Source organism: Anabrus simplex, chromosome 1 (genome assembly GCF_040414725.1).
Source record: "Anabrus simplex isolate iqAnaSimp1 chromosome 1, ASM4041472v1, whole genome shotgun sequence".
Classification (NCBI taxonomy): Eukaryota; Metazoa; Arthropoda; class Insecta; order Orthoptera; family Tettigoniidae; genus Anabrus; species Anabrus simplex.
This window is the reverse complement of record NC_090265.1, coordinates 1341498356-1341511413: the sequence shown is the minus strand read 5'-3', so window position 1 is coordinate 1341511413 and position 13058 is coordinate 1341498356. Positions and strand designations below refer to the sequence as shown.

Genomic DNA, 13058 nt, shown 5'->3' with positions numbered 1-13058 from the left:
TCACTCTTGTTTTTGCTCAGAAGAGATCGAATTTGATCCGAAGGGAAACATTGACCACACATGCTTCAGTTCACTATGTACTTCTTGTTTTGAATTGTTCGCGATTGTTTCATATAAGGTACAGAATATTTTGTAACTTGGGACTTGTTCAAGGCCATAACTTATTTCCTTAATGACAAATTTACTGTCTTCAGTCTCTGTATTACTGTCTTCAGCTGATTGAAATGAAATTAAATGTCATATGGCTTTTAGTGCCGGGAGTGTCTGAAGACAGGTTTGGCTCGCCAGGTGTGTGTCTTTCCCGATTTGACACCCATAGGTGACCTGCACGTCGTGATGATGAAATGATCCGAGGTATGCCATGCGTCTTGGTAGGTGTGCTATTTACAAACTGATGAGCCCAACTTAGCAAACTGGGGTGAAACGCTGGCAACCAGGAATGAGTTAGCTGGAAATTTTATAATGTCCAATAACGGACCAACTATATTGGTATTATGATGATGAAGATGACTCATACACTCAACCCCCCTTGCCACCAAAATTTGCCAATGATAGTTAAAATTCCCGACCTTGCTGGGAATCAAAACTAGGACCTGTGTGACCAAGGGCATTTTGTTGTACATTTAGCATATCCATTTAGCTATGGAGCCGGACACAACCGATTAATTTCTTCTTTGCTGTAGTCAGGTACCTCGAGGATCATGACTCTACTTGTTGACTGGTGAAGTTCTCTAGAACCTAATGTAATAATTTCTGTGTTCAAGTAGAACATTATGGAGAGAAGGAAATATAGTAATGGGAATAGCATATTCACAACAATTTCAGATTTTCTTCCCATTCAGAATCTCTTTATATTAATTGTTTTAATACCACTAATGGTGCAAATATTGTCAGCTGACAGTCATCATTTCTTGTACTTATAATAATAATAATAATAATGATAATAATGATAATGCTATTTGCTTTATGTCCCACTAACTACTTTTATGGTCTTCGGAGACGCCGAGGTGCCAGAATTTAGTTCTGCAGGAGTTCTTTTAAGTGCCAGTAAATCTACCGGCACGAGGCTGTCGTATTTGAGCACCTTCAAATACCACCGGACTGAGCCAAGATCGAACCTGCCAAGTTGGTGTTAGAAGGTCAGCGCCTTCACCGTCTGAGCCACTCAGCCCGGCCCTTGTACTTATAACATCAATGTCATTTCTATAACAGTTAGGAATATTCTGGAATATTTTCAATGGCAAGCCCAGCAGTTCATTTTTAAGTCCCGTTCATAGTTATGAGAGAGGAAATGTGCGGAAGAATTTCTAGGAGCGTTAGGGTTCATTTTATCAGCTTTTTGATACCATAACATCCGTTTAGCCCATAAATAATTTTTTGGAAAGCCATAATAAATTCTGTTCTCAGTTTTACAGGCCATATTTTTACACTGCAACAACGCCATTGTTCCTGCTTTTTCTAATTTTACTACCTCCGTGCACTAAATATCAGCACATATTCTAAACTTCACTCATGCATTGTACTAAATCACTTAATAAACATGCAATAAACATTTAAACGGCTGACCTGAGACCATTTACTAATGTTTGGCTACCGCTTTGAACATGTAGAAGTGTCCTCACAGTGACGTTACAAGCTTCAAGAGCAGGTAGCGTGTGAAGCCGATTCTGGCACACCCTGGTACTGTGTATTGGTGTTCCGTGTAAAACAGGTTGCAATGGGTTGGATTTCTGGGAAGTTCATTAATAATTGTCTTGTGTATTTTTGTAAAATGGGGAAACTTACAGTGCCATTATTTTAATTTTGTAACTTTCCTAGTTGCAGGGTTGCCGCTAGGTCAAAGTATACTTCATTTTTACAATACAAAACCTACCGTCACTGTTTGACAGGTTATTAAAAAAATACTATGTAAGAAACCATATGAGCATTTTTCACATACAGTAAAAAAAAAGGAATTAAGAAGCAAAAAGTACGCACACGATGCTATTGACTGTATAAATGGTTTCTTAAAATTAATATTGAGCCGCTGATGGCAGCAGATGTTTTTTCTAAACCTAATGAAGTCAAGACTGCAATAAGAATTTAGGAATTGTTTCCCAGGCTCCCTCCATCAAGCCTGTGACTTTGCAGTGAATATTTTTCTTTATAATACAAGATTGTAGAGTCATAAATGCTCTTCTTCTATAAATCTACTTCTTCCGGTTAACCAGAATGCGATTCAAATTGCACCGTTGGTTCAGCGATCCTTCTGTTCTTGTTTTGCGGTTTAAAGGCAGTGATCTCTTATTTGTCTTCTGGTTAACCAGAATGCGATTCAAATTGCACCGTTGGTTCAGCGATCCTTCTGTTCTTGTTTTGCGGTTTAAAGGCAGTGATCTCTTATTTGTCTGTTTCCATTTGCCGCCAATCCAGACACTTCATTGTAGACCATAGTGTCAAATCTTGTGGTGTCAACTATTTCTTAAAACGTCTCTGAATGGACAAGCACCCAGGACATGGGCAAGTGTTTTGTGCTCTCTGTGGCAACTCCGACAGAGGGTGTTGTCCTGGGACCTGCCCGGTAGGGAGCGAACTGCAAAAACATTAGCTGTCATCTTGATTGCTCTGTGCCATTCTGAACACGACAGACCATGGTGATCAGATATTCACTTATTAGTTGATGTATATTCCTTAAATAATGTGACACCCTCTCGCTTATGGGGTAATTCACTCCAGTACAAAAATTCACATTGAATTTGGTACAAACCTTCGTGTTATCAGGAAACTGAGTGTGACTGTTGATGATTAGGTCAGTTGTATCAATGCCAAATTGATTCAAGCAGTCATAACTCTCTGCTGTAAGGTCTCTTGTGTCATTTATATAAGGGTTGTTCTCTCTGCTCAAAACCTGGCAGATGTTTATATGTTGAAGTCAAGCCTTCAAAGAGGCGCAGAAGAGACCAAAGCCTTTGTATTTCCTTGCTGTTAATAGCATATGGTCTGGAGTATTGGTTGATAGTTGAAGGATTTCTTTCAGAGTGCTTTATTATCTGCATCGAATAGAAACTTTTGTGGAAGTTTGTACATAGATGTTGCCTGGAATGGATATATAAATGTTGGAGTGATTGAACAGTTTAGATAAAGAGAAAATATATATACTTTGATGCTTATTTTACTGTGTTGTATCGGTATTAATTCCCAACTTTTAATATTTGTTATTCATAAAGGTAATAAATGGCAAATTTTGGTCTTGGAAACATAGATTTAAATCTCCATTTGCCATGAAAAGGTAGTTTGTAAGGTAAAAATAAAATACAACATAAGGGTTCAGTTAAATGTTTTAGCTGCTAATGATCACAGGTAATGCAGGAAATAAAATACAGAAATCCAACTGAAGTATGCTAGTGCATTTCATAGTACTTGCAACTGATGGAATTATAAGCCTTTATCATTTGTAAATTATCAATCAATCAGTCACTACTGATCTGTATTTAGGTTAGTTGCCCAGGTGTCAGATTCCCTATCTGTTGTTTTCCTAGCCTCTTCTTAAATGATTTCACAGAAATTGGAAATTTATTGAACATCTTCCTTGGTAAGTTATTCCAATCCCTAACTCCCATTCCTATAAAGGAATATTTGCCCTAGTTTGTCCTCTTGAATTCCAACTTAATCTTCATATTGTGATCTTCCCTACTTTTAAATACATGACGACTCAAACTAATGTCATTCCATGCCATCATTCCACTGATTCGTGCACTGCGCAATCATGTCGTCCGTGAGAAGGCTGCGAGAACAAACGACAGTCATTCCACACATAGGTGTTGGCGATACAAGTGGTGACCCGTGGCACGAGGTTGGGGTACGCGGGATATAGTTTGTCAAAATATAGTCATGAATTCTTGAGGTATCTTTTATTACATCTTATTATACCCTTATTTTAACGAAGGAAATGACCGGTAAAGCAGGAGTGAATTGAAGTTACATAAACTGTTTCTCTGGTGTCTTTCTAATTAACTCGCTACAGCAGCGCTTTAACACACCCCTGGCACTAACGTACTGCACAACCACTTGAAATAAACTCTGGACACTCAATAATGGGTATTGCCACCATTTGAAGCAATTTATACGACATGCTCGCAATTTAGATGACTATCGTTTTGTGGTATAGCTGCCCATTCGTGAAGAACTGCCTGCAGCTCAGGCAGGGTATGAAAATCGTGTTGACGGATACATGTTTGATGGATTTAGGTTGGGGCTTCATGCTGTCAAGTTCAAAGTGGTATTTCTGTCCCGTACAGGAATATTGACATGCACGAAGCAGCCTGGGAATGGGCGTTGTCCTGCTTTAAAACTTAAGTTTTGTTTGATATAGGGAGCAAAAGGGATGACACGTATTGGAAAAATCTCCTCTTGTACTGGTATGCATTTAATATCTACACCAGCTCAGTCTGGGCATGGGAAGTGATGCTCCCTCCAAATATCATGATGAAACCTCCTCGGTCAGGTGTTCTTGCTGAGAAGGGGCAGGTGATATATCCTCCAGGTTTCCTCCGCACCCTTTCCCTTTAATCTGCCGTGCTGAGATTGAACGTAGGTCCATCAGTGAAGAGGACATTGCTCCTGTGCCCAGTTCACATGTTCTCAAAGAAATTGAAAATGACTAACCAGTGCTGGAGGCAACTTGGTGGGGGGGGGCACAGTTAGAGGTCTTCTTGAAGACAGATCTGCCTTTCTTAGTCTTCTTCTCATTGTCCACTCCCTAATATTGACATTGCACACCTCCTCTAGACCAGAAGCCTGTACGGCTGTAACATGGCAGTCTCTTTCTACATCCAGATTTAAAAATCCAAGATCTCTGGTCTAGCAGCAGCAGCTGCCGCACAACTGTGAGCTTGCATCTGGGATATAGTGGATTCGAACCCCATTGTCAGCAGCCCCGAAGATGGTTTTCCGTGGTTTCCCATTTTCACACCAGGCAAATGCTGGGGCTACCGTAAATAAGGCCACGGCCACTTTCTCCCCGCTCCTAGGCCTGTCCTATCCCATCGTCGCCATAATACCTATCTGTGTCGGTGTGATGTAAAAGACAGTCGTAAAAAGAACTTGTGGTATTGTTTCCAACTACTCAAAACAGATAATTGTTTGTTTAAATCTGGACTCTAAAATTAATTAAGCAAATTCACTTATCTTGAAGGGTGACCTGTAAATTTAGCTACCTAGTGTGTAGCACATTCTTCCTGTTGAAAAATTAGATGTGAGGCTACCAGTATTGGCTATTCTGACATTAAAGAGTAAAAGTTCCCACTTCTCAAACGGCTATTTGTTTTCTTCTCCTAGGTGATGCTGCAGTACACACGGTCCAAGTCAAAGGAGGATCTGCGATCTAAGAAAGATACACCTCCTCCTGCCACTGCAACTGCTCCTGGTCCTCCTGCTGCTGCTGCTTCTGCGGCTGCTTCTCCTGCTCCAGCACAGGATAGACGCTCACCTGTGAGAGAAATTGATAAAGGTGGTCCACCACGTCCTTTAAGAAGGGATGATGACATTGGCACCGTAAAGAAACGTGGTCGAAAACGAAAGGACACAGATGACAAAGGAAAACCCGAAGAGTGAGTTTCGTGTTGGTAACTTACTGAATAATCTTGTGCCATGCTTACTATTATTAACAACCTCTGGCATAGTTTTCACCTATACATAACTACCTTTCCTACAAATAGTTGTGCATTTCTTCATATAGTCCTTTTCTTCCATTGTATTACATATTATTTTTCCAAAAATTGAATATGCACGGCGATTCAGAAAAAATGCGACAACATGTAGCGTTTAAGCTCTTAAAGTCTTTATGTTTTTTTAATCGGGACATTACCAGTGTTTCGCCCCAGTGTAGCATTGGGTTCATCAGTTGGAATGCTACTCCTTTCCAAGATGCTGGCGCTAATGCGCTGTTGAGACACCACTGCAAGCCTCCTATGATGGACAATGCAGCGATAGTGCACTAGGGGGAAGTATGTGCTTCCAGTTGTATAAATGTCTGCCTTTGGCCTGCATGTTGGGCAGTATGACAAATTGATCATTTTTGAAGAGGGGAGCCATGAAAGCATGAAAAGCTATGGAGTATCAAACATTGAAATCACTTCAGATATGGTTGTAAAGAGAGCGGTTCCAAAAATAAAGGGATTGTATGAGCAGGTAGACGTTACAGCATGCAACTTGTTCAGTAGAGCGGCTGTACAAAGCATGTGTTCTAAGATTGTAGTTATTACTTTGAAAATACACCGAATGGAGATTCTGTCTCTCTCACACTTTCTGTGGAGCAGACTGATACGACAGTAATAATAGGGAATTTTCAAGTAATAATAATAATAACTTAAATGTTTCCACCTTTTCAATACAATATATTCACAAATTTACAAAATTATACGGTACTAGTTTCGACCCATCTAGGGGTCATCATCAGCCGTATTGAAGCAAAAAGCGCCCAACATGATGGCGAAATTCCTTCTTTCCGTAGTCTTCCATTGTAATTTGTTCTCGCTATACTGTTCGTAAGTCAGTTTCTGGAAATCTTGTACCAGTTAAATTACGCTTACATCGACTTTTGAAGGTTATGCTGAACTCGAGAACATGGTTTTGAATGTAAGTATCTATTCTCAACTAGAATGCATTATGTTCAGTTCTGCCCGTCACACATCCAATAAAATTGAAAAGAGAAAAATATATATATCGTCAAAACTCCAGAAATTACGGTTATTCATGACCTTGAGCTCAGCTAGAAAGCGCGCTCGCTGCACGTCAGTACGAGTTGGAAATGATACAAACCATTTAAATGTAACATGTGCAAATAAAATTACTGCGTTTTTTGAAATTTTAACATGAAAACTTAAAATTCCCATTCTTATATTAGGACCAAAACAGTAATGGGTAATCCCAAGACCTCCCATGGCTTTTTGTATGGAAGGTGCAACATCTGTTCTGGTCTCGATAACATAATTGTATACGATAATATTAAAATACTAGATTTATTCAAGATTTGTGTTAAGAAGGAGCAGTTTCGATTCCTGCCTGAAAGCCCAGTTACTATACAGTGCACTGAGGAAAGTGCCGAAAACCTATTCGACAATACAATCGAAAGAAGTAAAAATAAATAAACATCTAACCCTGGACATAATGTGGACGTTTTATAAGTGCGAACATTTGACAAAACTCCTTCCGTCTTCAAGTAGAGCTGTCGAAATGCGCTGTGTCTCCTTACAATTCTATTGTTGTGACCACTCTCTGCTTTATGATTTCAGAGATTCTCTAAACAATACCACCCAAATGCGGTGCTAAGATGGTCCCTTATACAAGTTCACCGCCGATTGCTTTTCCAGTACAGTACTTCCTCTAATTATCGCATTTACGGTACTTGCGGGACCACGTAATTTGAACGCGTAATCCGAGAAAACATAGTTTCCAGGAATGGATAATTGAGGTTCCACTTTTATCTTTCACCTGAAAAACGGTTGAAGTTGATGGACCAGAGAGCCAACTCTTTCCGGTGAAAAGAATTCTTCTCGGGCATCCACATTGATTGGCACTCTCAGTTCAACCTGCCATGTAAGGCAGGTGGTACATATTTATACAATAGTAGATTGCTTTGAGAAGTTATGAGCGATTAGAACAGGATGGTAGGTGATGTCATGGGAGTAAGGGAGAGTCAGCTAATTGACTAAGATGGCGGCCAGTAGGTGTTCGTTAGGTATAGGCGAGTGTATTCGAATGAAGTACGGGGGATATGTGAGGCAAGTCCACAAAATATGTATATCACAGCACAATACCCGTCACATGCAGAAAGGAAAATGTTTCACTGAACTTCTTTGTAGCCAGTGGAATATGGATTTTTGGTCCTCTTTCTTGTGGTAGAGCAGTGTAGTACAGGAAAGTTCTTGTTCTCCTCCATGTCGAGCTGTGGTGCTGAGTCAGAGATGGTACCAACCGAGAGGCAGCAGCACACAGATCCATAGAGAAGACGAATAATACAATACACTGGAATAAGAAATATAGGAAGCAGCAAAGGATTCCAACAAAGTTACATTAGTGTTCTCGGAGGAAAGAAAGGAGGGATAGGGAATATTGGGCGCTCTAATAAGAAATAAAGGAGGGAATAACTTCAAATATAAATATGATGACTGGTATGTTACCTTTTTTTAGTCCCAGGGATATAGAAATTTCACATAAAAATTGAAGAGGAACGAGAAAAGGCGACATGGGTGGATGCTCAAACATAAAAAGGGTCTAGGCTTGAAATAGGTGGGGTTTTTTTTAAATCCATATATATAAATTGAGTTAGAGAGGTCAAGATGAACTCTTTTTACGTAGGGGAATGACTGGAGTTGAGAGATCCATACCACAGTAGGGCCACTCCAGACAATGTTTTAATCCTAATCCTTACAACAGAATAGTGTTAGTCAAGTTCCAGAAATAGGACTTGCCTTCCCCCCCCCAAGCAGTAGGCAGTTGGGAAGGAGGGTTCTATGATATAAATTTTTTCAAGTGAGATAAATTAGCATCTGTAATATGAGACAAATCAGAAGTATTTTGCTATAAAACATTTACGGGGGAGGAATGGTATGGTCCTGTCCATTTTAGTAAAAGTTTTGCAGATTGGCTATTTGTTGATGAACTTTGAGGTTGATTCAATTTTCAATATGAAAATCTCCAAAGTTTAAATTTTGAATGTACACATTTATAATTATGCTGCTTATGGTATAATTTCTGTGCTTTGTACAGATTTTTCAAGACTGGTTCCCTAGCACACGGGGGGTGAAATGCTGGAAACCAGGAATGAGTTTGCTGGAAAATTTATAAATATCCAATAATGGACCATTTATATATAAATTTACTCATTCGGGATAAATATTTAAGATTTCCTATGGGAATCAACATCTGTATCAATATGTCAAGTATCGTAAGCCTTTCTTTGTGCTATAATCGTAAATGAGGGTAAATGTTGCCAGTGGAAGCTCAGATCGCTGTTCACTTTGAAGAGTGCGAGCACAATCTAAGCATTCAACATATTTGTCACTGTTTCTTACTATATAGCCTGCCAGGTGAAACACTAAATTCTGTTTTGTGAGGTTTCCCTCGTATGGAAGAGTTATTTCATTTTCGCAGTTCTTGAATACTATTTTTTCTTTAATTTTAACCTCTGCTGAATCTTTCATCTTTTGTTTTTTTTACATTCACTTTCTTTAGCCATTGCACGGATATGAGTAACAAATGAAGTGAAGGAGGAATCAATCACCGACTCACAATTTGCGGTCAAATTTAAGGCGAGTTTGGTAGGTATGTACACAGACTGCAGCATGTGGAAATGTAAAAAGTCCACAGTGGAAGGGTGATCGTGACAACTGACGGAACGCAAAATACCGAAATGGCACTCCAAAGGATCTTGATTAAGTTTTGCCGTCAGGACATACCTAAATCCACAAGTAGTCTGCGATTTCCAGAGTACTTTTCAAGGTTACTCTTTATGATTCCAAAATTCTTGAAGATGCAAATGTGTTTTTCTGAGATGTGATGTTTTCTGAAAATTCAAGCAATATTTTGTGTGACAGAAATCTTTTATAAAGCCCTTTTACGGGCAGTGTAGAGTTAAGGGCATCTGCAAGATTATTGATTTCTGGTGTGAAAATTTCTGTGTGGTCACTATCAGTGAATTTATTGGGCTTCATTTCTCTAAACAGCTTAATTGTGTCGGCTACATTATTACTGAATAACTGAAAAGTTAACCTGGCGTTCATCCCCTGAAATGAGGTTGGGCCTATGTGAGAGGATGTTACCTTAGGACAACTTCGAAGACCAGCGAACTCAGGAGAAGTGTCATTTTGATATAACTGTCTATAAAAGTTGTAACTCTTTGCCTTTATACACAGCAAAAGAATGTTATCGTATGCACTTCAAAATATGCACGGAATCAAAAAATGCCCGCACTCTCCTTTAATGATCTGCCGGGTTTTCAATGGAACATTTTATTTCATCATTCTTCCCTGAAATTCCCCAATTCATCCACGCCCTTTTATTACACCGACTTCCATCACACGTAAAAGCACTTACTTTCACCCCAGCTTGTTCCAGTTGAATTATGACCTTTATTATTATATTTGACAATAGCTCTCCAGGAGTTGCATTCTTGCTAGCACACACTGCTACAGGCTGGATCCAGCTGTGCAACAAAGGGACAAACATAAATACAGGCGCATGATTGGCAAGGAGGTTCTTTTTGTCGTAGGGAGTTTCATCTCCTAGATCAACAAATCTGTCAACCGTCAGTGTAGTTGTATTAAATCTAATATCTTCTCTCAATTTCACTTCATAAAAAATCACTATACCTAGTCGCTTGTTTTAGTCTTGCTCATATAAATAAAAATCTTTAATTGCATTCACAGCATTTCCAGTAATACCATAATTACATTTGAACTCTTTGCATAGTCATCTCAAATGAGCTTCGGGTAGGGAGAGGAAGTAACTCATGCTTCAAACAATGTCTGTAACACTTAGCAGATTTATTTTCAAAAGCAAATTATCTAATATAAATTCATTAGAATAGCACACACGTTTCAGGCTGGTGCTACATTTTTTGAGCACTGTGTCTACAATTATTTTTGTTTCTTGCTAAGGAACTTAAGACTGTCTTCAGATTCACTTGACACATAGACTTTATTTGCAATCTGCTTTAATTTAGCTCTGCATGCAACTAATTTCTTTTTTGGTTCTAATTAAATTCCTACCAAGGTTTTTAACTTGTTTCCTCAAATTTAGAATAGTTCTAGAAGCATCAACGTCACTCTCAGCTACTTCACAGGGCAAACTGAGACCAGGTTCTTTTATTTTTATATTATCGTCACTATTAAGTATTTTAGATGTCGAGGGAAAATTTAGTTCTTAACATTCTAAGCTACTACTGTTAATATTGCCATTGGCAACATGTTCTTTGATTAACTCTCATTTTAATGGGGGTTTTCAAATTTTCAGGGACTTGCTTAAATAGGACGGTAAGTTAGGAAAAATGCGAGGGACAGCTCCTGGCTTTAAGCTCCACCTTATTCTCAGAATTTCAACTTTTCCCCCATTAATAATGAACGAGTCTACCTTTATAATAAGATCTTCCGAAAAATGACAGTCACAAATCCTAGACTTACGCGTAAGCTGCATATCTTTTCTTGGGATCGCTCTAGCCCACTGAGAGAAATGCTCCTCATTTTCAGGTGGAGAAAAGAAATGTTTACCTTCACCTGACCTGTAAGCAGATTGACACCCCAGCACAAAGCACAATGGCATTTTCACACTCACTATGTTCCAAAGTACAGTTATTACACTCAAAAAATCATTCCCACTACTAGTAAAAACGCACGCACCCTGTATAAACAATGCCATCTGTTCACCCAAAGCGACCTTTGCATTGCAGTGACAAATCTCCGTACTGTAGCCACTAGTTTCTCCATTGCTGTAATGGGAAGCAAGTCGAAGTGCTTTCACTACTCTTTCTATTCGCTATGCTGCTACGTTGGCTTAGCAGGGGGAGAGGTGATACTACAACATGGCATGTTCCAGGTGGTGGATAGGAGAGTCTTAACCGGCTTGCTGGCGGACTTGAGTGAAATAAAATAGCTCTCATGGACCAAACAAACACACACACACACACACACCCTGTGGGTGGGGGGCGCAGGCGAAGAATCCACCCACGGTATCCCCTGCCTGTCGTAAGAGGTGACGTTGCGTTGAAAGCCAATCTTATGAAGGCGGGGCAAGACTGAAATATTGATTATTTACACAGAGGTGCCAACTATTACGGATTTCACCTCACGATTACGGAAATATGGTCAAAGGGGAAATTAGTACAGAAAAGCTGGCAATTATCACGAAAAAATAATTTTCTGCGGAAAAAAGTAAGGAAAATGTTCAATCCTTTTGAGCCTTTCTCCTAAATCGTCCTCGTTTCAATGCTTGTGAGTTGGCAACGATACTTATTCGTTCGTGACTTCCTTTTGCTACCCATTGTTGTAAAATTCACTGTGAATGAAGGATCTCAGGCGCTGCTCTTCTCCACTACAAATCCTTTGGTAATGTGGTATTTGCTATGTTAAGTGTACCTGACAGTTGACAGAAAATTGAGAAAGAAGTGAGGCCTACACTAAGTACATCTGCACTGGTATCGCTTATGGCTCAGAAAATGAAAATGTCATCACAGTGGGAAGGATGCTTCAAGAAAAAACACACTGAAAAGCAGCTGCTGCATGAGAAACAAGTTACAAGGAATGTTTCATCACAGAACTAGCAGGTTGTGTGCGAATGTTATTGTGTAATATGATATACTTTTGAATAGATTGATAGAAAGAAGGGCAAAAGGGGTGTCATTATCGAGAAGGAAGGAGCATGCTTTGGACTTGTCTCGAATTTTCTAGGGAGCGGAGGGCGATCACTGATAATCCACTTCATAGGTTGGCACCTCTGTTTACATATTTTTTTACTTCCAAAGGCAGTGTAATTCTGGATTAAGAACACGTGAGGAAATGTGCTGAGTTTCCTTCGTGACGTTCAAGGGGCTTATTCGGGGTATGAAGAGGTGAGACGTGATGTGAGGACTGCCTTCCAATCTGTGATGAGGCATGCACTGTTGTGCCTAGTGAGGTAGCTGCAGAGAGCAAGCAGTTAGGCGAGGGTGAACATGGAGCTGCAGCTGTCAGCAGTCCTCCACTCAGGGTACCTTAAGTTCATGTTATTGTATTGACTGATATTTAGTTTCTTGCTTGTATTAGTGCATGCTTACAGTGTCACTTGTAACAAATTAGGACAAAAAGTTTATCCCACATTCTCTGCCTAAGAATGCATCATTGAGAAGAAACTATTACTTTTAATTTTGCTTGTAATATCCAAGAGTATCAAGAATTAATAATACCAATATAAATTGTCTGTTAATAGACATTATAAATTTTCCAGCTAACTCATTCCCAGTTGCCAGCATTTTGCCTCAATGTGCTAAGTTGGGCTCATCAGTTGGTAAATAGCACACCCACCAAGACGCATGGCTAGTGCATACC

At 39.5% G+C, this 13058-nt stretch overlaps 1 protein-coding gene across 3 annotated transcripts in view; it reads left to right on the top strand.

Moving 5' to 3' along the window:
• The window catches only part of htk (hat-trick), a 564009-nt gene that overhangs the window by 282007 nt on the left and 268944 nt on the right, over positions 1-13058 (top strand). For all 3 annotated transcript variants that reach the window (XM_067137785.2, XM_067137784.2, XM_067137786.2), the window contains exon 14: positions 5317-5588. In XM_067137785.2, coding sequence (XP_066993886.2) covers positions 5317-5588 — 272 coding nt within the window. The remainder of the gene's footprint in view (positions 1-5316; positions 5589-13058) is intronic.